At 35.0% G+C, this 26416-nt stretch overlaps 2 protein-coding genes and 1 non-coding gene across 4 annotated transcripts; 1 reads left to right on the top strand and 2 right to left on the bottom strand.

Moving 5' to 3' along the window:
• Window positions 1–9014: 9014 nt before the first annotated feature.
• LOC100251429 (probable aldo-keto reductase 2) lies at window positions 9015–10998 on the top strand. Its single transcript, XM_002265739.4, has 3 exons — window positions 9015–9910; window positions 10002–10104; window positions 10495–10998. Exons 1-3 carry the CDS (start codon window positions 9738–9740, stop codon window positions 10828–10830), a joined length of 612 nt encoding a protein of 203 aa, XP_002265775.1. The 5' UTR covers window positions 9015–9737; the 3' UTR covers window positions 10831–10998.
• Window positions 10218–10289, bottom strand: TRNAQ-UUG (transfer RNA glutamine (anticodon UUG)). Its single transcript has one exon. It is a non-coding gene; the product is annotated as a tRNA-Gln (tRNA).
• Window positions 10999–11042: 44 nt separating the features above from the next.
• Window positions 11043–14832, bottom strand: LOC104877441 (protein TRIGALACTOSYLDIACYLGLYCEROL 1, chloroplastic). 2 transcript variants are annotated; one of them, XM_010652103.3, is made up of 4 exons: window positions 14686–14819; window positions 14453–14542; window positions 12292–12594; window positions 11043–12166 (listed from the first exon to the last, which is right to left on the bottom strand). In XM_010652103.3, the coding sequence occupies exons 3-4, from the start codon at window positions 12336–12338 to the stop codon at window positions 11155–11157; spliced, it is 1059 nt and encodes a 352-aa protein (XP_010650405.1). In that variant the 5' UTR covers window positions 12339–12594; window positions 14453–14542; window positions 14686–14819; the 3' UTR covers window positions 11043–11154. The 2 variants fall into 2 exon arrangements, with proteins under 2 accessions (XP_010650405.1, XP_010650404.1); XM_010652102.3 differs by lacking the exon at window positions 14453–14542 and having other exon boundaries at window positions 14686–14832.
• Between the last annotated feature and the right edge of the window lie 11584 nt (window positions 14833–26416).

The raw sequence follows: 26416 nt of genomic DNA, 5'->3' as shown, positions 1-26416 counted from the left end.
TAGGTAGTAATTGGAGGCCATTCCCTACCTCGAAACGAACTTTGGCACTCTTTGTACATCCTTTACAAAATTTGATACATCCTTTACAAAATTTGATACATCATTTACAAAATTTGGTACATCTTTCACAAAATTTGGTACATCCTTTACAAAATTTGGTATATCCTTTAAAATATTTGGTACATACAATCCTTGAGCCATCAAAACCTCTATCTTATTACCCATAATTTGTTTATTCCTTTAAGGATCTTTGGGAAGTGATTAGAGGTCGTTCCCTACTTCGAAACGGACTTTAGAACCCTAGGTATATCTTTGAGAAAATTTGATACATACAATCCATGAGCTAACGGGATCCTTATCTCCCTTCTCATAGTCCATTTCTTCCTTTGAAGGCCCTTAGGAAGTGATTGGAGAACGTTCCCCAGCTCAGAATGAACTTTTGAAACCTTGGTACATCCTTTAAAAAATTTGGTACATCCATTACAAAATATAGTACATACTTCACAAAATTTGGTACATCCTTAAAAACATTTGGTACATCCAATCCTTGAGCTACAAGGACTCCTATCTTATTAGTCATGCTTCGTTCATTCCTTTAGGGATCTTTCGAAAGTGATTGGAAGTCGTTCCGTACTCCGAAACAAACTTTGGAACCCTAGGCACATTCTTATGAAAATTTGATACATCCAATTCTTGAGTTAACGAGACACCTATCTTCCTTCCCATGGTCTATTTATTCCTTTAGACGGACTTAGGAAGTGATTGGAAGTCGTTCCCTACTTCGAAACAGACTTTGGTCCCCTACAAAATTTTGTATATCCTTTATAAAATTTGGTACTTCACAAAATTTGGTACATCCAATCCTTGAGCAACTAAGACCCCTATCTTATTGCCCATGGTACGTTTATTCATTTAGGGATCTTTGGAAAGTGATTAGAAGTCCTTCCCTACTCCAAAATGGACTTAGGAATCCAAGGTACATCCTTGAGAAAATTTGAAACATCCAATTCTTGAGCTAACGGGACACGTATCTCCCTTTTCATGGTCCATTTCTTTCTTTCGAGACCCTCAGGAAGTGATTGGAGGTTGTTCCCCACCTTGGAACGAACTTTAGTACCCTTGGTACATCCTTTACAAAATTTGGTACATCCTTAATAAAATTTGGTGCATCATTAAAAAAAATAAAAAAATAAAAAATTGGTACGTCCAACCTTGAGCTACCAAGACCCCTATCTTATTACCCATGGTTCGTTTATTCCTTTGGGGATCTTTGGAAAGCGATTGGAGGTTGTTCCCAACTCCGAAAAAGACTTTGAAACCCTAGGTACATCCTTGAGAAAATTTGATACATCCAATCCTTAAGCTAATTAGACACCTATCTCCATTTCCATGGTCCATTTCTTTCTTTGGAGACCCTTAGGAAGCGATTGGAGGTCGTTCCCCACCTCAGAATGGACTTTGGCAACCTTGGTACATCCCTTACAAAATTTGGTACATCCTTTATAAACTTTGGTACATCTTTCATAAAATTTGGTACATCATTAAAAAAAATTGATACATACAATCCTTAAGCTATCAGGACCCCTATTTACTACCCATGGTCCGTTCATTCCTCTAGAGATCTTTTGAAAGTGATTGGATGTCGTTCCCTACTCCGAAACGGACTTTGGTACCTTAGGTACATCCTTGAGAAAATTTTATACATCCAATCTTTGAGCTAACAGGACACCTATCTCCCTTCCCATGGTCCATTTCTTTCTCTAAAGACCCTTGAGAAATGATTGGTGGTCGTTCCCCACCTTGAAACGAACTTTGGAAATTGTGGTACATCATTTACAAAATTTGGTACATCTTTTAAAAAATTTGGTGCAACCTTTATAAATTTGGTACATCTTTCACAAAATTTAACATATCCTTAAAACAATTTGGTACACCCAATCCATAAGCTATTGAGTGATTACCACTTAAAAAGTGCTCTTTTATAGCTTGTTATAAACTCTTTTAAACACTTTTGAGTAGTAATTAATACATTTTCACTCAATTGGCACGTTAAGGACCCTTGCAAATGTTTTTAATCAATTTTTGGCTAGTTTTGGTGTTTTTGGTAGCTTTTTTATCATTGAAGCAAACCAAGAATCAAGGAGAACTTTGTGCAACCCTTGGGAATGAGTTTCAAAGCCAATCAAGAGATGCAAGGAAGAGGATCAAAGAAAGAAATCCATCATGAAGCAATTTTGCATGGTAATGCGAAATCTTCACATGCTATGCGAAATTCAAGGGACAGAAGTTTCAAGGAAAATTTGGAGCACTTAATGGAGTCCATTTTCTACATGCTATATATCATTTAGAAGCTCGAGAAGTCAGGAGTCCAACACTTCAAACGGTGTGCAATTTGGAGTTGAAACGAAGAAGTTATGGCCAATTGAAGGCAACTACGCAAAGCTGAAGAGGAATTTCACATTGACATTTCCTGATGCGAAAATTTTCGCATTGACATTCCCTGATGCGAAAATTTTCGCACTGACTTTTCCCAATGCGAAAATTTTTGCAGCACACTTTCCCAATGTGAAAATTTTCGCACTGACTTTCTCCGATGCGAAATTTTTTGCACCACCTTTCTCCAATGCGAAAATGTAATAATCAGATATTTTACACCGACTCTTTTAGATTTTTTTTACCTTAATATATTTGGTGTAATTATCAATTCTCTCCTTGTAATCAATTGAAGATCTTTTAAGATATTTAGGATATCTAATTAAGAGGTTGAAAATATCTCTCTTTATATATCCTAAGATATCTCCTTGTAATATCTATCCCCCATAATCCCCTGATACAATCACAATCTCTGAGACATCTCTGATATCTCTCATCTCTCTGAAGAGGGGAAGACATTAGAGAGTGGATCACTTATACATGTTTTAATAAGAAATATACAGAGCGTTGCTCTACCTTACCTTCTCATTTTGATTGTATTTTTCATTCTAACCAAACAACCTCTGAAGATGTTTTCTCAGAGGATGAGTGGCTAGACTTTTTGTCTCTTGGACGGAAGGGAGCTTGGTAAGGGACCCGACTACAAAAGTGGGAGTTTTCCTTGTTTCAATTTTTAATGAAGAGGAAGTTGTGACCCGTTAATGGTTTTTATATTTTTAGTTAACTTAAAACGCCTTAAAATCACCTGGGCCAACACTTGGTAAGGCAAGTGGACTCCATCCATTGAGTTACACTAGTTTATCTCTTGCAAGCCTCTGGTAGGTGGTTTAAAGGTAGGATTTTCTAGAATAGCCAACACTTGGTAAGCTTTTGGACTCTAAGGAGACATCCATTAGTTATCTCTTGCGAGCTTGTGAAGGGTAATCCAAGGTTAAGGATCACCTTGAATGGCAAATGCTAGGTGAGAGGCACGAGTCATTGCAAGATGCATCAGTGAGAGGGAATTAGCGTTGAAACCATTAATGAGAAGCAACTGTAACACACCGGTTGGGAGGATAACTATAGGTTAAATCCCCAACGCGAGGAAAGATCCGAAATCTCCACTTTTGTATAAAGAGCCTAAACCTAGTGACCTGAAAATCCAAGAGACCATTTTCTTTGTAATTAAACTCAGTTACTATTTTTTGTTAGCTTAAAACCAACCTTTTCCAAATCAAAGTTTATGTTTTCTTTTCAAGCTAACTTAGAAAAGAAAAAGCACCAATCCAATTCTTTAAACTAATATCATGTGTGAAATGAAAACCCATCCCAATGAACGATCCTAGAGCCACTATGCTATGCTAGCTGAGGCTATCCTAGTACATGGTGAAATAGGTTATAAATTTTGTTGATTACTCCCGTCTGAGGACTGAATTAGAAGACACCAGTTGGGAACCACGAATCATCGAGACCTCTATATTGTTACCCATGGTTCATTTATTTCTTTAAGGATCTTTAGAAGGTAATTAGAGTTTTTACTCTGAAACAAACTTTGGAACCCAAGGTACATCCTTAAGAAAATTTGATACATCAAATCGTTGACCTAACAGGACACCTATTTTCCTTCCCTTGGTCAATTTATTCCTTTGGACAACCTTAGAAAGTGATTGGACATAGTTTCCCACTTCGGAACCAACTTTGACCCCCTTGGTACATCCTTTACAAAATTTGATACATCCTTTATAAAATTTGGTACATCATTCACAAAATTTGGTACATCCTTAAAAATATTTGGTACATCCAATCCTTGAGTTACCAGGACCCCTACCTTTTTACCCATGGCCCATTTATTCCTTTAGGGATCTTTGGAAAGTGATTGGAAGTCGTTGCTTACTCCAAAATGAACTTTGGAACCCTAGATACATCCTTGAGAAAATTTGATACATCCAATCCTTAAGCTAATTGGACATCTGTATTTCTTCTTATGGTCAATTTCTTCATTTAAAGACCCTTGGGAAGTGATTGGAGGTTGTTTCCTACCTCAGAACAGCCTTTGGCAACCTTGGTACATACTTTGCAGAATTTGGTACATCCTTTACAAAATTTGGTACATCCAATCCTTGAGCTACTGAGACCCCTATCTTATTACCCATGATCTGTTCATTCCTTTAGGGATCTTTGGAAAGTGATTGGAGGTCATTCCCTACTCCGAAACGGACTTTGGAACCTTAGGTACATCCTTGAGAAAATTTGATACATCAATTCCTTGAGCTAATGGGACACCTATCTCCCTTCCCTTTGTCCATTTCTTCATTTAGAGACCCTCAGGAAGTGATTGGAGGTCGTTCCCCACCTCGAAATGGACTTTGGTAAACTTGGTACATCCTTTACAAAATTTGGTGCATCCTTCACAAAATTTGGTACATCATTAAAAAAAATTGGTATATCCAATCCTTGAGCTATCGAGACCCCTATCTTATTACCCATGGTCCGTTTATTCTTTTAGGAATCTTTGGAAAGTGATTGGAAATTGTTTCCTACTCTGAAACTGACTTTGGAACCCTAGGTATATTGTTAAGAAAATTTGATATATCCAATCTTTGAGCTAACAGGACACCTATCTTTCTTCCTATGGTCAATTTATTCCTTCGAATAGCCTTAAGAAGTGATTAGAGGTCATTCACCACTTTGGAACAGACTTTAGCCCCCTTGGTACATCTTTTACAAAATTTGCTACATGTTTTATAAAATTTGGTACATCCTTCATAAGATTTGGTACATCCTTAAAAAAAATCGATACATCTAATCCTTGAACTATCGAGATCCCTATCTTATTACCTTAAGGTCTATTTATTCCTTTAGGGCTCTTTGGAAAATGATTGGTGATCATTTCCTACTCCAGAACAAACTTTAGAACCCTAGGTACATCCTTTAGAAAATTTGATACATCCAATCCTTGAGCTAACGGGACACTTATCTCCTTTCACATAGTCCATTTCTTCCCTTTGAGACCCTTGGAAACTGATTGGAGGTAAGTCCCCATTTTGGAACGAACTATAGCACCCTTGGTATATTCTTTACAAAATTTGGTACATCATTCACAAATTTTGGTACATCCAATCCTTGAACTACCAAGACCCTTATCTTATTACCCATGATATTTTTATTCCTTTAGGGATCGTTGGAAAGTGATTGGAGGTCGTTCCCAAATCCAAAACGGACTTTGGAACCCTAGGTACATCCTTGAGAAAATTTGATACATCCAACTCTTAAGCTAATTGGACACCTATCTTCCTTCCTATGGTCCATTTCTTCCTTTGGAGACCCTCAGGAAGTGATTGGAGGTCGTTCCCCATCTTGGAACGGACTTTGGCAACCTCGGTACATCATTTTACCAAATTTGGTATATCTTTCATAAAATTTGGTACATTCTTAAAAAAAAAAATTGGTATATCCAATTCTTAAGCTACCGGGAACCCTATCTTATTACCCATGGTTCGTTCATTCCTATAAGGATCTATGGAAAATGATTAGAGATCGTTCCATACTCTAAAACAGACTTTGGAACCCTAGGTTTGAGAAAATTTGATACATATAATCCTTGAGCTAATGGGACACCTATCTCCCTTCTCATAGTCCATTTCTTCATTTGGACACCCTTGGGAAATGATTGGAGGTCAGTCCCCACCTCGATGTGGACTTTGAAACCCTTGATACATCACTTACAAAATTTGGTACATTCTTTACAAAATTTGGTACATCCTTAAAAAAATTTGGTACATCCAATTCTTGAGCTACTGGGACCCCCATCTTAATACCTATGGTTCATTGATTCCTTTAGGGATTTTTGGAAAGTGATTGGAGATTGTTCCCTACTAGGAAACAAAATTTCAAACCCTAGGTATATCCTTAAGAAAATTTGGTACATCCAATCCTTAAGCTAATGGGACACATATCTTCCTTCTCATTGTGCATTTATTCCTTTAGACAACCTTAGGAAGTGATTGGAGGTCGTTCCGCACTTCAAAACAGACTTTGCCTCCTTAGCACATCCTTTAAAAAATTTGGTACATCCTTTATAAAATTTAATATATCTTTTACAAAATTTGTTACATCCTTAAAAAAATAGCACATCCACTTCATGAGCTACCAAGACCTCTATATTATTTCTCATGATTTGTCTATTTCTTTAGGGATCTTTGGGAAGTAATTGGAGGTGATTCCCTACTCTGAAACAAACTTTGGAATTCTAGGTACATCTTTAATGAAATTTGGTACATCATTAAGAAAATTTGATCCATATTATCCTTTGAGGACCCTCAAGTACTAATTGAAGGTCATTCCCCACCTCGGAATGGACTTTGGCACCTTTGGCATATCATTTACAAAATTTGATACATTATTTACAAAATTCGGTATATTCTTCATAAAATTTGGTACATCCTTAAAAATATTTGGTATATCCAATCCTTCAGCTATCGAGACCTCTATCTTATTACCCATGATTCGTTTATTCCATTAGGGATCTTTGGGAAATGATTAGAAATCGTTCCCTACTCCAAAATGAACTTTGGAAACCTAGGTATATCCTTGAGAAAAATTGATACATCCAATCTTGAGCTAACGGGACCCCTATTTTCCTTCTCATAGTCCATTTATTCTTTTGAACACCCTCAAGAAGTGATTGGAGGTCGGTCGCCACTTTATTTTATTTTTAATCATTTTTTTATATTTATATGATCATTTTTTAAAATAGTACTCCTTGGAAAAACAACTAGAAAATGTTCTCTTAAAAAAACCATATTTTTTTGTTTTTAAGAATGGAAAACTATTTCTATTTTATAGTTTTCAAACATATTTTCTTTTTTTTTTTTCTAAAGAACAAAAAATTGTTTTAAGAAAAATTGCCAGACAAAGTCTAGTTTTTTATTTTTTGAGAATGGTTGTTTTCAATTATTTTCACTTATTTTCTAAGGTCTATTTCAAAAAAAAATTATACAAATATGAAAAATAACTAAAAATCAAACACTATAAATAAATAAAAAATTAAAATATTTGAAAACTTGGAAAATATGTTAAGAATAATTCAAGTTCATAAACATATTTTTATTCTATAAAACACCAAAGAACAACTATTTTTAAAAACAATTCTCAAAAACTGTTTCATTTTCAAAAACAATCCCCAACAAATTAATTTTGAAAACTATGCTATATAAAAAGTAAAACCACGCAATCCTATCATAATAAATGAGTAGATAAAAGTCTATGAATAGGACAAGCGTTTAGAGTTTGAAGGTGTTCATAAAACTTAATATTTATTATTTAATGTTTCAAGTTAACTTTAAGTTAAATTATTATTAAGGAGTCTAGAAAAATTTATGGCCTGTTTGGTTATTGTTTTTGAAAAATGTTCTTGAAAACTGTTTTTCAGAACAATTTTGTGTATTTTCAAAAAAATGTATATATATATATATATATATATATATATATATATATATATATATATATATATATATATATATATATATATATATATATATATATGTGTGTGTGTGTGTGTGTGTGTGTGTGTGTGTGTGTGTGTGTGTGCGTGTGTGTGTGTATGTGTGTGTGTTTAGGAATTGAATTCTGGAAACAGTTTTTATTCTGAAAAACAAAAAGAAAAACATTTTTGGTTGAATTAATAAAAAGGTTTTTAAAGCAAGTAAAACAAAAAATATATTTGGATGTTGTGTTTTTTTTTTTCAATTAATAAAGTGTTTTCTTCAATTAATGTGATATTATAAATATATAAATAATTTTTACATGCATAATTCATTTATCGGAGGAGAAACCATTGTGCTAGAGGAGAAACCACTAAGCTAGAGGAGGAACCACTGGGGAAAGGTGAGAACATGGACAAGAAAAACATTGAGAAGAACCTATTCTCTAATACCTTTTTTTGTTCTCTAAATAGTTAAAAATACAAGAAAAACAATGTTTTTTTTGTTTTCTAAAAAGAGTTATTTTGAGAACACGGGGAACAATAAAAACAAAAACTATTTCCCCTATCAAATAGGTTTTTAGTATTTTTTGTTTTCAAAAACAGAAAACAGTTCTTATAAACAACAACCAAACAAGCCCTTATTGTTTTTTACTTAATGACTTAAGTTAATTTAAAGTTAAATTATTCTTAAAGTCACTAATAATTTTTATTCAATGATTTAAGTTGATTTTAAATTAAATTATTCACTTGAAACTTATTACTTAATTTTAACTTTAACCATTAAGATTGTTTGATAAAGTTAACTTAATTTATTTTTTCTAAATCATCAAATTAACATATTTACTTCTTATTGATTTTAACTAATATTTACCTTCATTAATTAATAATCAACAATAAATTTATTTGTTACATATTCATATCAAAAGTATCATAGATATATAAAATAACTACAAAATATTAACCATAAAAAAAGGTTCTGGATGTATATTCACGGTTGTAAAATAAACTCCCATTAGATATGAACAAATATGGCAAAAGAGATTTAAGAATTATTTTAACTTAATATTTAATTTTTTTCTTTAAATTATAATATTAAGTTATTTTACCTAGCATGATTAATTTGCTTGATGACTTAAGTTATTAAGTCATAATAGTTTATTAAATTGAAATATTGAAATCCCTTTTAAGTCATTAAGTTGAGTTCATTATAAAAACCTATAACTATTCAATCATCCCTTTCATTGTTCCATGACATAACCTCTCATGAGAGGGAGAAGAATAATAAAATACTATAACCTTACTAGTAATACTTCCAAGCATAAGGCTTGTGATACCTTTAGTAAAAGTATTTGCTAATTGGTCCTTGGATAAAATGTCGATCAACTTCCACATGCTTTGTATGATAATGGTGTACAAAATTATAAGCAATGCTAATAACTACCATGTTGTCACAATATAGTCTCATGGACATTTTAACATTCACTCGTAACTCTTTAAGAATCCTTAGTCTCATAAGGTCCCATATCCCTTGTGCCATAGATCTAAACTCTACTTCCACGTTAAACCTAGCCATCACTGACTGTTTTTTACTTCTCTAATTCACCAAATTATCTTTAACAAATGTATAATAACTAGATGTTGATCAACAATCAGTAACACTCCTGGCCTAATCCACATCAATGAAGGCCTCAACTCTCAACTTTGCAGATTGAGACCTCTCATGGAAATTCGTTCCATTGAGTTTCTTGTAGTGATCTAACTATTTGGATTATCCCCTTGGATCACCATCCATTATTGCCCTTTAGAGCTCTCTGTCATAACTTCATGTCTTTTTTTGAAGATGGGAGAAATGAAGAAACTTTTTGACGAGGGTAAAATAAAGTACATAGGTCTGAGTGAGGCCTCTGCTTCAACAATCAGAAGAGCACATGCAGTCCATCCCATATCAGCTGTGCAGTTGGAGTGGTCCTTGTGGTCAAGAGATGTAGAGGAAGACATAGTTCCTACTTGCAGGTGAAGCATCTATGGAGACTGAAAAAGCTGTTTAAGTAAGAAGTGTTTGAAAATCTAGATTCGTAACTCCTCATGTTTGTTGTTTGGTCAGAGAACTTGGAATTGGGATTGTTGCATATAGCCCACTGGGGAGGGGTTTCTTTTCTTCAGGACCGAAGCTGGTTGAGAACTTGTCACAGGATGACTACAGGAAGGTTTGTACACACGACCAACATTGCATTACCCATCACCATCAATGAATATGTGAAAATTTGCTTAAAAGGGAAGACAAAAAATGCACTTAAGAGTAAGAAATTCATGTGAAGGAAGATCCCACCGGGAGTCGAACCAAGGCCGCTGGATTCAAAGTCCAGAGTGCTAACCACTACACCATGGAACCCTTGTGCCGTGTCCCGGTTTCTCATACCGAATTTTGATTAGTTTAATTTCTGTTCCACTGGTCTCCAAATAACCAATATTCTGTAGCTACTAATTTGTCTTTAAGTTGGAACGAATACTCTTCTCCATTATATTGTCTTTACGTTTAAAAACTATAGCTGTGTTCTGTATTGTTGAAGTACTTACATGAATTTCATGTACTGCAGGATCTACCAAGGTTCCACCCTGAGAATCTAAAGGACAATAGTAACATATTTGAGCGAGTTAATAAAATTGCGGCAAGGAAGGGATGCACCCCATCGCAGCTAGCCCTGGCCTGGGTCCATCACCAAGGGAGCAACGTTTGTCCCATACCAGGAACCACCAAGATTGAAAACCTGAACCAGAATATGGGGGCTTTGTCAGTGAAACTAACACCGGAAGAAATGGCTGAACTGGAAGCCATTGCTTCAGTAGATGCTGTCAAGGGTGACAGATATGGAGCCAACTTGCCTACCTGGAAGGACTCAGAAACTCCACCCCTTTCTTCATGGGAAGCTTGAATCTTATCAGGTGATTGACATTACAAGGTTGCCAGAATATCACCCATGGTACAACTTTGATGTGTAATTGCATTGCATGTTAGAATCCAGAATAAAACGGGTTAATGTGACACAAGCAGGTTAAGCTCCTGCCCTTTTTTTATCCAACGCCTAAAAGAGGATTGATCATTGCGATAGAATTGAGAAATCAAGGTATATATGAACAGCCAAAGTTCATCAAAGCTCGCATCTTGGTTATCTTATCTTTAATCTTTTAATACCGTTTGTAAAAAGAAAAAAATCGACAACATAGAAAAATCAATAGCTAACAATGAAAAAGACAGATTATACACAATTCTTCAGTGCATCTCCGGCCCCTTGAAAGAAGCAATAAGAGAGTGCAAAATCAGCAATAAAGATACCAACAAGAGAGATAACCACAGCTGAAGTAGTTGATTCCCCAACTCCTTTGGCACCTCCCATGGTAGTTACTCCCCATGCACAGCTTACAGTAGATATGATCCCACCAAAAGCCACTGACTTGATCATTGCGCTTATTATGTCCCATGAATTAAGAGCTCTCTGAGCAGAATCTAGTATGATGTTGATGCTAATCCCATAAACACTGTCAGCTAGAAGTGCACTTGATGCCATCCCTACTGTGAAACACAAGAGTGTCAAAAATGGTAGAGCAATACAAGAAGCAATCACCCTAGGTGTGACAAGATAGTCCACAGGGTTTGTGCCTAGAACTCTTAGTGTGTCGGTTTGCTCAGAAACCTGCATCGTTCCCAACTCTGCTGCAAATGCACTTCCAATACGCCCTGCAACCACTATTGATGTCACAACTGGACTCAGCTCCCTTGAGAAGGCTAAAGCTAATACCCCACCAACAGATCGGTTTAATCCTAATCTGGTGAATTCTCTAACAAATTGTATGGTGAAGGCCATACCAACAAAGGCTGCAGTTAAGATACAGACACCCACTGATCTCGGCCCAACTCTCTCCAGCTGTTGTAGAGTATTCACCCAGTGGACTTTGCCCGTCAGTATCCTAATAATTACCTGCCCTGCCATGATAAACACAGATAATCCCCTCCATAGGTACCTGGGAGGCGACCATTTGCTCAACAAGGACTCTTCTTCATGATTGAATGCATGGTTTGTGTCTGAGTTTTCTTCAGACACTGAGACAGATGGATGGCCATCATCTGCACTAGGAATTGAAAACAACCTGGTTCTTTGGACAGGGATGTGAAACTTACAAGTCTGAGATTTTCCAGTGAAGCTGACTCTTCCTAAGAATGGACTCAAATTAGATGTTTTCATCTTCATCCACCCATCAACTTTGTTTGCCCTTCAAAAGAAAAGTCAAAGATACAGATGAGAAAAATATTTCACATATGTAGGCATGATAGCACAGACACACTGCATGTGTGTGTCTGGAGAGAAAGAGAGATAGAGATAGATAGAGAGAGAGACCTGTTAGAGAAGCAAAAAACTGGGTGAAGAAGAGAAGCTGTCTGCATTATTAGACTCAACCTTTTCAACGCTGTGAGAATGAGTAGAATCCTTTGATTTCAAAGGCTTCTACACAGGAAACTGCTATGAATTGGTGCAAGTCAGAATACAGTCTTAAAGAACTTCAAAATTTTGATAACATGATTTAGCCACATGGGACAGATCCCCCCAGTAACAATGCTGTTGAAGTTCGCCAAAGACTGAAAGATATGTTATCCTCAATTTAGTTGAAACCTGAGCTTGCCTGTATGATACATAAGAAATCTGGAATACACAGGACATGAAAGGATGAACATTATCTTCAAAAGAAAAAGAAAGTATCCTTAAAATGTTCATGGGTTGTAAAAAAAGAATCAAAAGAATCAGCAGTGATAGGTAAGTATTTATAGCAAGTAAAAACAGAGTCGAGAGAATCATGTTAAATCATGTCTTTATGCCCTGTTAGATCACCTGGCTCTCCATCATTATAAATGACCTTGCTCGTTTCCCAATCAATATAAATGCAACCAATTGTTAATTTCTAAGCAATACTGACAGGCATATCCTGAATTTGAAACACCCAAAAAATTGAACCATTGTATATTTACACCCTCCTTGCAAGACCATCAGCTTGATTTGCCAATCTAAGCCTCCAACTGGCGGAGGGAATTATGTAGATTAAATAGCCACACTGGTCTAGGGATTCTTGCTCCTAAATACATTAAAATGTCTAAACAGACCAAGAGTGGGCTAACTTCATACTAGTTTTGTATGTCCATGGCACTGGCTAAGGTGGTGTTTGGCTACATTTCCTATTTTTAAAACTTAAAAAATAAAATAAAATAAAATAAAATAAAAAACATAGCATATACTCTTGTGTAAATACTGGAGATACCTTAAAAAGATAATGATTTTTAAGAATTTTTAAAAATAAAATAAAATAAAAGTATTAAAAACTTTTACTACCTCAAAATTTCAAATTTTTTATAACAGTTTTTAAGAACATAAGTTAAGTCCCTACCATTTATATGTTGCCACATTTTATATAAGAGTGCTTCTACTATTTTTTTTTTTTTAATAAATTAATTTTATTAAAAAAGAGAGAGAGAGAGAAACAGAAAGTGTATCCAAACCCCACTTAATAGAAAACTTTGTGAAACTCTACAAATTTAACTCCTTTCCTTAATCAACCAGTACAGCTCATGCCAGTAACTACTCTGAGTTCCCTAAAACCAAACAAAAAGCTATATTTTTGCTACACTAGATCACCTCAAATCTTAATCCCTGTTCTCCAAAATCAGACACTTGCTCCTAGTTACAGTCTCCCACTTAGTCACTCAACAACAATAACTTTAAAAGCAAATATTATGTGCCAGATAAACCTTAAATGGTGAACTCTCCCAACACCCAATCTCTATAAAAATACCAATAAAATCAGCAACAATAGAGCATGGAAGTCATTACATTGATTCATAACAGTAATACTATCTCATGACTACAACACTGGTGCCTCCATCTTCCTCAGAAAATAGAGTGCATATGTGGTCATAAACATGCAGGTTCAAATGAAGCCTTTATGCTCCCAAAGTAACAGAGTGCGCCTTCTCAAGCCCCATAAAAAAATGTTGGAGAACCACAGCCTATTATCCCTATTATTCCCAAAAAAAAACCCTATATTGTAAAACTCATAATATATATATATACACACAACAAGAAACTACAATTCTCAGTTGTAAAAATTGAAGCTGATGATTATACTTCAAGGCTACAAAGCAGATGCCCAATTCTTCTCTTTTCAATACGACAACCAGTACCTCAGAAAAAAAAAATTCACCAATCATTTTCAAGCTTTAAATTTTTTTAAATTGTCATTGCCTAATTAAGCAAATAGTTATTTCCATTTCGAATAGTTTTCGCCTCAGAAACTCTATTGGATCTCAAAACAAGGTAGGAAAATAGGGAAAATGAACTAGAAAATAAATTATAGTGAAACTTATGAAAAATTGTACATATTTTAAACTCCTCATTCTTTAAATCCCAAACCACACAGATAGTTTCCAACAACATTTTGAAAAAATTTCATTCACACTTCCGTGCAACTAATTTTCGCTGCTTTGTAGAGCGGGAGAGCGAGAAATCGCACCTAAACTTCCCTTTTGTGGGAATCTCAGTGAGAGAAAGGAGGCAGAGTTTTGTTAAAGTCGCAGAGAGAAAAGACGGAGGAGACCTAGGCCTGAGAAAACGCAGCGAGATGCCGATTTGAGAAATTGTCAGAGATCGCAATTAGATGCTAGTTGGAGTAAAAAAAAAAAAAAAACGATGGGCAATAAAAAATTGTGTTGAAATCAGAGTGAGCTACCGGAGTGAGACACGTACCTGAGATGCCGGAGAGAAAGGAACAACGATTTGCAGTTGGTGAAGCTCCGGCAGTACAAAGGCAGGGTTTTAATCCGGAGACGAATATGAAGAGAGGATCTCTATTCTTTCAGGGGTCTTGCTACGGTACCGAAAAGCACTTTTCGGTACCATACCCACTTTTTTTGGGCTAATAGGGTAGAGACACATGGCATTTTTAAAAAAAAAAAAAAAACAAAACGTGTTCTTCAAGTCACCCAAGCGGTTGCCATGGGAAATAATCCCATGCAACACACATTGTTACATTTATTACATTAACCAATTATAAATTTGTTTAATGTAATTATTTTGTTTAGGAAATTTTTTTTATGAAACAGAAAAATAAAGAAAATTTTGAAAAAATAAATTACAGTTTATTTATTTTTGTAATACATAGTGATTAAACCCCACATAAAAATTAAATTTAAAATAAATAAAAAAATTATAAAGAATTTGGTGATATAATTTAGAAATTAAGGAAAAGTAAATTTAATTTATTTTAACATCAAATAATAAATAAAGAAAATTTTGAAAAAATAAATTATAGTTTATTTATTTTTGTACTATAAAGTGATTAAACCCCACATAAAAATTAAATTTAAAATAAAAAAAATTATAAAGAATTTGGTGATATAATTCAAAAATTAAGGAAAAGTAAATTTAATTTATTTTAACATCAAATAATTTGTTGACAAAAATTTGACGAATATTTGAAGTGTGAAAAGCAATATAATTGGTTTATGAACTTAAAAAAATAGGAAAACTAGAACTAAATTTTATAAAATATATATCAAATTAAAATTAACTTAGTTATGTACTAATTATTAATTGAGAATATATGATTAAATTATTTCTTAGCTTTTCAAAAAAATTGGTTGAAATATTGAAAATACAAAAAAGGTATAATTACTAACAATATGGAAATCCAAACCCCTCACATATTTTTTCGGTAAACTTCCACTTTGAATTTTACGATCCATTTCACACCCTCAAAATGTACTGAATTTTTTAGTATTTATAGATTTGGATTTTTCTGTAAATCATTTGACCACCTCCTAAGTATAATGAACTTATTTAAACAATATCCAAGTCATATTAAGTTCCAAAAAAGTTTAAAAACTTCAAACAAGGGGAGAATCTGGAGGGTACGAAGCATATGAGAATTCCTCACATTCTTCGTACCTACCCTTGTGAATTTTTTAGTATTTTTGGATTTCGATTTTTCCGGATGTCATTTGACCACCTTCTAAGTGTAACGAACCTACTTAAACAACATCATAGCCATATGATGACCCAAAAATTTTTAAAAAGTCCAAAGAAGTGGAGAATTGAGAGGGTACGAAGAATGTGAGGATTCCTCACATTCTTCGTACACTTGTGAATTATTTAGTATTTTTGGATTTCGAATTTTCCGGATATCATTTTACCATCTTCTAAGTATAACGAACCTATTAAAACAACATCCAAGCCATATGATGGCCCAAAAAATTTTCAAAACTCCAAACAAGTGGAGAATTTGGAGGGTACGAAGAATGTGAGGATTCCTCACATTCTTCGTACCCTGTGAATTTTTTAGTATTTTTGGAATTCGATTTTTCCGGATTTCATTTGACCACCTTCTAAGTGTAACAAACCTACTTAAACAACATCCAAGTCATATGATGCCCCAAAAATTTTTCACAAGTCCAAAGAAGTGGAGAATTGGGAGGGTACGAAGAATGTGAGGATTCCTCACATTCTTCGTACCCTTGTGAATTTTTTAGTATTTTTGGAATTCGATTTTTCCGGATTTCATTTGACCACTTTCTCAGTGTAACGAACCTAGTTAAACAACATCCAAGCCATATGATGCCCCAAATTTTTTAAAAAGTCCAAAGAACTGGAGAATTGGGAGGGTACGAAGAATGTGAGGATTCCTCACATTCTTTGTACCCTTGAGAATTTTTTAGTATTTTTGGTATTCGATTTTTCCGGATTTCATTTCACCACCTTCTAAGTGTAACAAACCTATTTAAACAATATCCAAGTCATATGATGGCCAAAAAAATTTTCAAAACTCCAAACAAGTGGAGAATTTGGAGGGTACGAAGAATGTGAGGATTCCTCACATTCTTCGTACCCTTGTGAATTTTCTAGTATTTTTGGAATTCGATTTTTCCGGATTTCATTTGACCACCTTCTAAGTGTAACGAACCTACTTAAACAACATCCAAGCCATATGATGCCCCAAACATTTTTAAAAAGTCCAAAGAAGTGGAGAATTGGGAGGGTACCAAGAATGTGAGGATTCCGCACATTCTTTGTACCCTTGTGAATTTTTTAGTATTTTTGGAATTCGATTTTTCCGGATTTCATTTGACCACCTTCTAAGTGTAACGAACCTATTTAAACAATATCCAAACCATATGATCGCCCAAAAATTTTCACAACTCCAAACAAGTGGAGAATTTGGAGGGTACGAAGAATGTGAGGATTCCTCACATTCTTCGTACCCTTGTGAATTTTTTAGTATTTTTGCAATTCGATTTTTCCGGATTTCATTTGACCACCTTCTAAGTGTAACGAACCTACTTAAACAACATCCAAGCCATATGATGCCCCAAACATTTTTAAAAAGTCCAAAGAAGTGGAGAATTGGGAGGGTACGAAGAATGTGAGGATTCCTCACATTCTTTGTACCCTAGTGAATTTTTTAGTATTTTTGGAATTCGATTTTTCTGGATTTCATTTGACCACCTTCTAAGTGTAACGAACCTATTTAAACAATATCCAAGCCATATGATGGCCAAAAAAATTTTCAAAACTCCAAACAAGTGGAGAATTTGGAGGGTACGAAGAATGTGAGGATCCTTCACATTCTTCGTACCCTTGTGAATTTTTTAGTATTTTTGCAATTCGATTTTTCCGGATTTCATTTGACCACCTTGTAAGTGTAACGAACCTAGTTAAACAACATCCAAGCCATATGATGCCCCAAAAAATTTTAAAAAGTCGAATGAAGTGGAGAATTGGGAGGGTACGAAGAATGTGAGGATTCCTCACATTCTTCGTACCCCTGTGAATTTTTTATTATTTTTGGATTTCGATTTTTCTGGATTTCAATAGACCACCTTTTAAGTGTAACGGACCTATTTAAACAAAATCCAAGTCATATGATGCCCCAAAAAATTTTAAAAAGTCCAAAGAAGTGGATAATTGGGAAGGTACGAAGAATGTGAGGAATCCTCACATTCTTCGTACCCTTGTGAATTTTTTAGTATTTTTTGATTTCGATTTTTCCGGAATTCAATTGACCACCTTCTAAGTGTAACGGACCTATTGAAACAACATCCAAGTCATATGATGCCCCAAAAAATTTTAAAAAGTCCAATGAAGTGGAGAATTGGGAGGGTACGAAGAATGTGAGGAATCCTCACATTCTTCGTACCCTTGTGAATTTTTTAGTATTTTTGGATTTCGATTTTTCCGGATTTCAATTGACCAACTTCTAAGTGTAACAGACCTATTTAAACAACATCCAAGCCATATGATGCCCCAAAAAATTTTAAAAAGTCCAATGAAGTGGAGAATTGGAAGGGTACGAAGAATGTGAGGAATCCTCACATTCATCATACCCTTGTGAATTTTTTAGTATTTTTGGATTTCGATATTTCCGGATGTCATTTGACCACCTTCTAAGTGTAACGGACCTATTTAAACAACATCCAAGCCATATGATGCCCCAAAAATCTTTAAAAAGTCCAAAGAAGTGGAGAATTGGGAGGCTACGAAGAATGTGAGGATTCCTCACATTCTTCGTACCCTTGTGAATTTTTTAGTATTTTTGCAATTCGATTTTTCTGGATTTCATTTGACCACCTTGTAACTGTAACGAACCTAGTTAAACAACATCCAAGCCATATGATGCCCCAAAAAATTTTAAAAAGTCGAACGAAGTGAAGAATTGGGAGGGTACGAAGAATGTGAGGATTCCTCACATTCTTCGTACCCCTGTGAATTTTTTAGTATTTTTGGATTTCGAATTTTCCGGATTTCAATTGACCACCTTTTAAGTGTAACGGACCTATTTAAACAAAATCCAAGCCATATGATGCCCCAAAAAATTTTAAAAATTCCAAAGAAGTGGATAATTGGGAAGGTACGAAGAATGTGAGGAATTCTCACATTCTTTGTACCCTTGTGAATTTTTTAGTATTTTTTTATTTCGATTTTTCCGGAATTCAATTGACCACCTTCTAAGTGTAACGGACCTATTGAAACAACATCCAAGCCATATGATGCCCCAAAAAATTTTAAAAAGTCCAATGAAGTGGAGAATTGGGAGGGTACGAAGAATGTGAGGAATCCTCACATTCTTCGTACCCTTGTGAATTTTTTAGTATTTTTGGATTTCGATTTTTCCGGATTTCAATTGACCAACTTCTAAGTGTAACAGACCTATTTAAACAACATCCAAGCCATATGATGCCCCAAAAAACTTTAAAAAGTCCAATGAAGTGGAGAATTGGCAGGGTACGAAGAATGTGAGGAATCCTCACATTCATCATACCCTTGTGAATTTTTTAGTATTTTTGGATTTCGATATTTCCGGATGTCATTTGACCACCTTCTAAGTGTAACGGACCTATTTAAACAACATCCAAGCCATATGATGCCCCAAAAATCTTTAAAAGGTCCAAAGAAGTGGAGAATTAAGAGGCTACGAAGAATGTGAGGATTCCTCACATTCTTCGTACCCTTGTGAATTTTTTAGTATTTTTGCAATTCGATTTTTCCAGATTTCATTTGACCACCTTGTAAGTGTAACGAACCTAGTTAAACAACATCCAAGCCATATGATGCCCCAAAAAATTTTAAAAAGTCGAATGAAGTGAAGAATTGGGAGGGTATGAAGAATGTGAGGATTCCTCACATTCTTCGTACCCCAGTGAATTTTTTAGTATTTTTGGATTTCGATTTTTCCGGATTTCAATTGACCACCTTTTAAGTGTAACGGACCTATTTAAACAAAATTCAAGCCATATGATGCCCCAAAAAATTTTAAAAATTCCAAAGAAGTGGATAATTGGGAAAGTACGAAGAATGTGAGGAATCCTCACATTCTTCGTACCCTTGTGAATTTTTTAGTATTTTTTTATTTCGATTTTTCCGGAATTCAATTGACCACCTTCTAAGTGTAACGGACCTATTGAAACAACATCCAAGCCATATGATGCCCCAAAAAATTTTAAAAAGTCCAATGAAGTGGAGAATTTGGAGGGTACGAAGAATGTGAGGAATCCTCACATTCTTCGTACCCTTGTGAATTTTTTAGTATTTTTGGATTTCGATTTTTCCGGATTTCATTTGACAACCTTCTAAGTGTAACAGACCTATTTAAACAACATCCAAGCCATATGATGCCCCAAAAAATTTTAAAAAGTCCAATGAAGTGGAGAATTGGGAGGGTACGAAGAATGTGAGGAATCCTCACATTCATCATACCCTTGTGAATTTTTTAGTATTTTTGGATTTCGATATTTCCGGATGTCATTTGACCACCTTCTAAGTGTAACGGACCTATTTAAACAACATCCAAGTCATATGATGCCCCAAAAATCTTTAAAAAGTCCAAAGAAGTGGAGAATTGGGAGGCTACGAAGAATGTGAGGATTCCTCACATTCTTCGTACCCTTGTGAATTTTTTAGTATTTTTGCAATTCGATTTTTCCAGATTTCATTTGACCACCTTGTAAGTGTAACGAACCTAGTTAAACAACATCCAAGCCATATGATGCCCCAAAAAATTTTAAAAAGTCGAATGAAGTGAAGAATTGGGAGGGTATGAAGAATGTGAGGATTCCTCACATTCTTCGTACCCCTGTGAATTTTTTAGTATTTTTAGATTTCGATTTTTCCGGATTTCAATTGACCACCTTTTAAGTGTAACGGACCTATTTAAACAAAATTCAAGCCATATGATGCCCCAAAAAATTTTAAAAATTCCAAAGAAGTGGATAATTGGGAAGGTACGAAGAATGTGAGGAATCCTCACATTCTTCGTACCCTTGTGAATTTTTTAGTATTTTTTTATTTCGATTTTTCCGGAAATCAATTGACCACCTTCTAAGTGTCACGGACCTATTGAAACAACATCCAAGCCATATGATGCCCCAAAAAATTTTAAAACGTCCAATGAAGTGGAGAATTGGGAGGGTACGAAGAATGTGAGGAATCCTCACATTCTTCGTACCCTTGTGAATTTTTTAGTATTTTTGGATTTCGATTTTTCCGGATTTCATTTGACAACCTTCTAAGTGTAACAGACCTATTTAAACAACATCCAAGCCATATGATGCCCCAAAAAATTTTAAAAAGTCCAATGAAGTGGAGAATTGGGAGGGTACGAAGAATGTTAGGAATCCTCACATTCTTCATACCCTTGTGAATTTTTTAGTATTTTTGGATTTCGATATTTCTGGATTTCATTTGACCACCTTCTAAATGTAACGGACCTATTTACACAACATCCAAACCATATGATGCCCCAAAAAATTTTAAAAAGTCCAAAGAAGAGGAGAATTGGGAGGGTACGAAGAATGTGAGGATTCCTCACATTCTTCGTACCCCTGTGAATTTTTTAGTATTTTTGGATTTCGATTTTTCGGGATTTCAATTGACCACCGTCTAAGTGTAACGGACCTTTGTAAACAACATCCAAGCCATATGATGCCCCAAAAAATTTAAAAAAGTCCAAAGAAGTGGATAATTGGGAGGGTATGAAGAATGTGAGGATTCCTCACATTCTTCGTACCGTTGTGAATTTTTTAGTATTTTTGGATTTCGATTTTTTCGGATGTCATTTGACCACCTTCTAAGTGTAACGGACCTATTTAAACAACATCCAAGCCATATGATGCCCCAAAAAATTTTAAAAAGTCCAATGAAGTGGAGAATCTGGAGGGTACGAAGAATGTGAGGAATCCTCACATTCTTCGTACCCTTGTAAATTTTTTAGTATTTTTGGATTTCGATTTTTCCGGATTTCATTTGACAACCTTCTAAGTGTAACAGACCTATTTAAACAACATCCAAGCCATATGATGCCCCAAAAAATTTTAAAAAGTCCAATGAAGTGGAGAATTGGGAGGGTACGAAGAATGTTAGGAATCCTCACATTCTTCATACCCTTGTGAATTTTTTAGTATTTTTGGATTTCGATATTTCTGGATTTCATTTGACCACCTTCTAAATGTAACGGACCTATTTACACAACATCCAAACCATATGATGCCCCAAAAAATTTTAAAAAGTCCAAAGAAGAGGAGAATTGGGAGGGTACGAAGAATGTGAGGATTCCTCACATTCTTCGTACCCCTGTGAATTTTTTAGTATTTTTGGATTTCGATTTTTCGGGATTTCAATTGACCACCGTCTAAGTGTAAGGGACATTTTTAAACAACATCCAAGCCATATGATGCCCCAAAAAATTTAAAAAAGTCCAAAGAAGTGGATAATTGGGAGGGTATGAAGAATGTGAGGATTCCTCACATTCTTCGTACCGTTGTGAATTTTTTAGTATTTTTGGATTTCGATTTTTTCGGATGTCATTTGACCACCTTCTAAGTGTAACGGACCTATTTAAACAACATCCAAGCCATATGATGCCCCAAAAAATTTTAAAAAGTCCAATGAAGTGGAGAATCTGGAGGGTACGAAGAATGTGAGGAATCCTCACATTCTTCGTACCCTTGTGAATTTTTTAGTATTTTTGGATTTCTATTTTTCCGGATTTCATTTGACAACCTTCTAAGTGTAACAGACCTATTTAAACAACATCCAAGCCATATGATGCCCCAAAAAATTTTAAAAAGTCCAATGAAGTGGAGAATTGGGAGGGTACGAAGAATGTTAGGAATCCTCACATTCTTCATACCCTTGTGAATTTTTTAGTATTTTTGGATTTCGATATTTCTGGATTTCATTTGACCACCTTCTAAATGTAACGGACCTATTTACACAACATCCAAACCATATGATGCCCCAAAAAATTTTAAAAAGTCCAAAGAAGAGGAGAATTGGGAGGGTACGAAGAATGTGAGGATTCCTCACATTCTTCGTACCCCTGTGAATTTTTTAGTATTTTTGGATTTCGATTTTTCGGGATTTCAATTGACCACCGTCTAAGTGTAAGGGACATTTTTAAACAACATCCAAGCCATATGATGCCCCAAAAAATTTAAAAAAGTCCAAAGAAGTGGATAATTGGGAGGGTATGAAGAATGTGAGGATTCCTCACATTCTTCGTACCGTTGTGAATTTTTTAGTATTTTTGGATTTCGATTTTTTCGGATGTCATTTGACCACCTTCTAAGTGTAACGGACCTATTTAAACAACATCCAAGCCATATGATGCCCCAAAAAATTTTAAAAAGTCCAATGAAGTGGAGAATCTGGAGGGTACGAAGAATGTGAGGATTCCTCACATTCTTCGTACCCTTGTGAATTTTTTAGTATTTTTGGATTTCGATTTTTTTGGATTTCAATTGACCACCTTCGAAGTGTAACGGACCTATTTAAACAACATCCAAGCCATATGATGCGCTAAAAAATTTTAAAAAGTCCAATGAAGTGGAGAATTTGAAGGGTACGAAGAATGTGAGGATTCCTCACATTCTTTGTACCCTTGTAAATTTTTGAGTATTTTTTTATTTGGATTTTTTCGGAAATCATTTGACCACCGGCCAAGTGTAGCGAACCTATTTAAACAACATCCAAACCATATGATGTCCCAAAAAATTTTAAAAAGTCCAATGAAGTGGAGAATTGGGAGGGTACGAAGAATGTGTGGATTCCTCACATTCTTTGTACCCTTGTAAATTTTTGAGTATTTTTTTATTTGGATTTTATCGGAAATCTTTTGACCACCGGTCAAGTGTAACGAACCTATTTAAACAACATCCAAACCATATGATGTCCCAAAAAATTTTAAAAAGTCCAATGAAGTGGAGAATTGGGAGGATACGAAGAATGTGAGCATTCCTCACATTCTTCGTACCCTTGTAAATTTTTTAGTATTTTTGGATTTCGATTTTTTTGGATAACATTTGACCACCTTCTAAGTGTAACGGACCTATTTAAACAACATCCAAGCCATATGATGCCTCAAAAATCTTTAAAAAGTCCAAATAAGTGGAGAATTGGGAGGGTACGAAGAATGTGAGGAATCCTCACATTCTTCGTACCCTTGTGAATTTTTTAGTATTTTTCCAATTCGATATTTCCGGATTTCATTTGACCACCTTCTAAGTGTAACGAACCTAGTTAAACAACATCCAAGCCATATGATGCCCCAAAAAAATTTAAAAAGTCGAATGAAGTGGAGAATTGGGAGGGTACGAAGAATGTGAGGATTCCTCACATTCTTCGTACCCATGTGAATTTTTTAGTATTTTTTTATTTCGAATTTTCCGGATGTCATTTGACCACCTTCTAAGTGTAACGAACCTATTTAAACAACATCCAAGCCATATGATGCCCCAAAAAATTTTAAAAAGTCCAATCAAGTGGAGAATTGGAAGGGTACGAAGAATGTGAGGATTCCTCACATTCTTCGTGCCCTTGTGAATTTTTTAGTATTTTTGGATTTCGATTTTTTCGGATTTCAATTGACCACCTTCGAAGTGTAACGAATCTATTTAAACAACATCCATGCCATATGATGCCCCAAAAAATTTTAAAAAGTCCAATGAAGTGGAGAATTAGGAGGGTACGAAGAATGTGAGGATTCCTCACATTCTTCGTACCCCTGTGAATTTTTTTTTATTTTTGGATTTCGATTTTTCCGGATTTCAATTGACCACCTTCTAAGGGTAACGGACCTATTTGAACAACATCCAAGCCATATGATGCCCCAAAAAATTTTACAAAGTCCAAAGAAGTGGATAATTGGGAGGGTACGAAGAATGTGAGGATTCCTCACATTCTTCGTACCCTTGTGAATTTATTAGTATTTTTGGATTTCGATTTTTCCGGATGTCATTTGACCACCTTCTAAGTGTAACGGACCTATTTAAACAACATCCAAGCCATATGATGCCCCAAAAATCTTTAAAAAGTCCAAAGAAGTGGAGAATTGGGAGGCTACGAAGAATGTGAGGATTCCTCACATTCTTTGTACCCTTGTGAATTTTTTATTATTTTTGCAATTCGATTTTTCTGGATTTCATTTGACCACCTTGTAAGTGTAACGAACCTAGTTAAACAACATCCAAGCCATATGATGCCCCAAGAAATTTTAAAAAGTCGAATGAAGTGGAGAATTGGGAGGGTACGAAGAATGTGAGGATTCTTCACATTCTTCGTACCCCTGTGAATTTTTTAGTATTTTTGGATTTCGATTTTTCCGGATTTCAATTGACCACCTTTTAAGTGTAACGGACCTATTTAAACAAAATCCAAGCCATATGATGCCCCAAAAATTTTTAAAAAGTCCAAAGAAGTGGATAATTGGGAAGGTACGAAGAATGTGAGGAATCCTCACAGTCTTCGTACCCTTGTGAATTTTTTAGTATTTTTTGATTTCGATTTTTCCGGAATTCAATTGACCACCTTCTAAGTGTAACGGACCAATTGATACAACATCCAAGCCATATGATGCCCCAAAAAATTTTAAAAAGTCTAATGAAGTGGAGAATTGGGAGGGTACGAAGAATGTGAGGAATCCTCACATTCTTCGTACCCTTGTGAATTTTTTAGTATTTTTGGATTTCGATTTTTCCGGATTTCAATTGACCACCTTCTAAGTGTAACGGACCTATTTAAACAACATCCAAGCTATATGATGCCCCAAAAATCTTTAAAAAGTCCAAAGAAGTGGAGAATTTGGAGGGTACGAAGAATGTGAGGATTCCTCACATTCTTCGTACCCTTGTGAATTTTTTAGTATTTTTGCAATTCGATTTTTCCGGATTTCATTTGACCACCTTCTAAGTGTAACGAACCTAGTTAAACAACATCCAAGCCATATGATGCCCCAAAAAATTTTAAAAAGTCCAATGAAGTGGAGAATTGGGAGGGTACGAAGAATGTGAGGATTCCTCACATTCTTCGTACCCCTGTGAATTTTTTATTATTTTTTGATTTCGATTTTTCCGGATATCAATTGACCACCTTCTAAGTGTAACGAACCTATTTAAACAACATCCAAGCCATATGATGCCCCAAAAATCTTTAAAAAGTCCAAAGAAGTGGAGAATCGGGAGAGTACGATGAATGTGAGGATTCCTCACATTCTTCATACCCTTGTGAATTTTTTAGTATTTTTGGATTTCGATGTTTTCGGATTTCATTTAACCACCTTCTAAGTGTAACGGACCTATTTACACAACATCCAAGCCATATGATGCCCCAAAAAATTTTAAAAAGTCCAAAGAAGTTGAGATTTTGGAGGGTACGAAGAATGTGAGGATTCCTCACATTCTTCGTACCCCTGTGAATTCTTTAATATTTTTGGATTTCGATTTTTCCGGATTTCAATTGACCACCGTCCAAGTGTAACGGACCTATTTAAACAACATCCAAGCCATATGATGCCCCAAAAAAATTTAAAAAGTCTAAAGAAGTGGATAATTGGGAGGGTACGAAGAATGTGAGGATTCCTCACATTCTTCGTACCCTTGTGAATTTTTTAGTATTTTTGGATTTCGATTTTTCCGGATGTCATTTGACCACC

The sequence above is a fragment of the Vitis vinifera genome, chromosome 5 (genome assembly GCF_030704535.1).
Source record: "Vitis vinifera cultivar Pinot Noir 40024 chromosome 5, ASM3070453v1".
NCBI classification, from domain to species: domain Eukaryota; kingdom Viridiplantae; phylum Streptophyta; class Magnoliopsida; order Vitales; family Vitaceae; genus Vitis; species Vitis vinifera.
This window is presented reverse-complemented; position numbering and strand designations above follow the sequence as displayed.

What these genes read in the sequence shown, in the direction of transcription:
- LOC100251429 (XM_002265739.4), top strand. Translation starts at nt 9,738, where the DNA reads ATGGGAGAAATGAAGAAACTTTTTGACGAGGGTAAAATAAAGTACATA. An exon ending in GACATAGTTCCTACTTGCAG is followed by an intron (nt 9,911 to 10,001) that starts GTGAAGCATCTA and finishes TTGTTTGGTCAG; the next exon opens with AGAACTTGGAATTGGGATTG. An exon ending in CACAGGATGACTACAGGAAG is followed by an intron (nt 10,105 to 10,494) that starts GTTTGTACACAC and finishes CATGTACTGCAG; the next exon opens with GATCTACCAAGGTTCCACCC.
- LOC104877441 (XM_010652102.3), bottom strand. Translation starts at nt 12,338, where the DNA reads ATGCAGACAGCTTCTCTTCTTCACCCAGTTTTTTGCTTCTCTAACAG. An exon ending in GTTTTTTGCTTCTCTAACAG is followed by an intron (nt 12,167 to 12,291) that starts GTCTCTCTCTCT and finishes TTTCTTTTGAAG; the next exon opens with GGCAAACAAAGTTGATGGGT.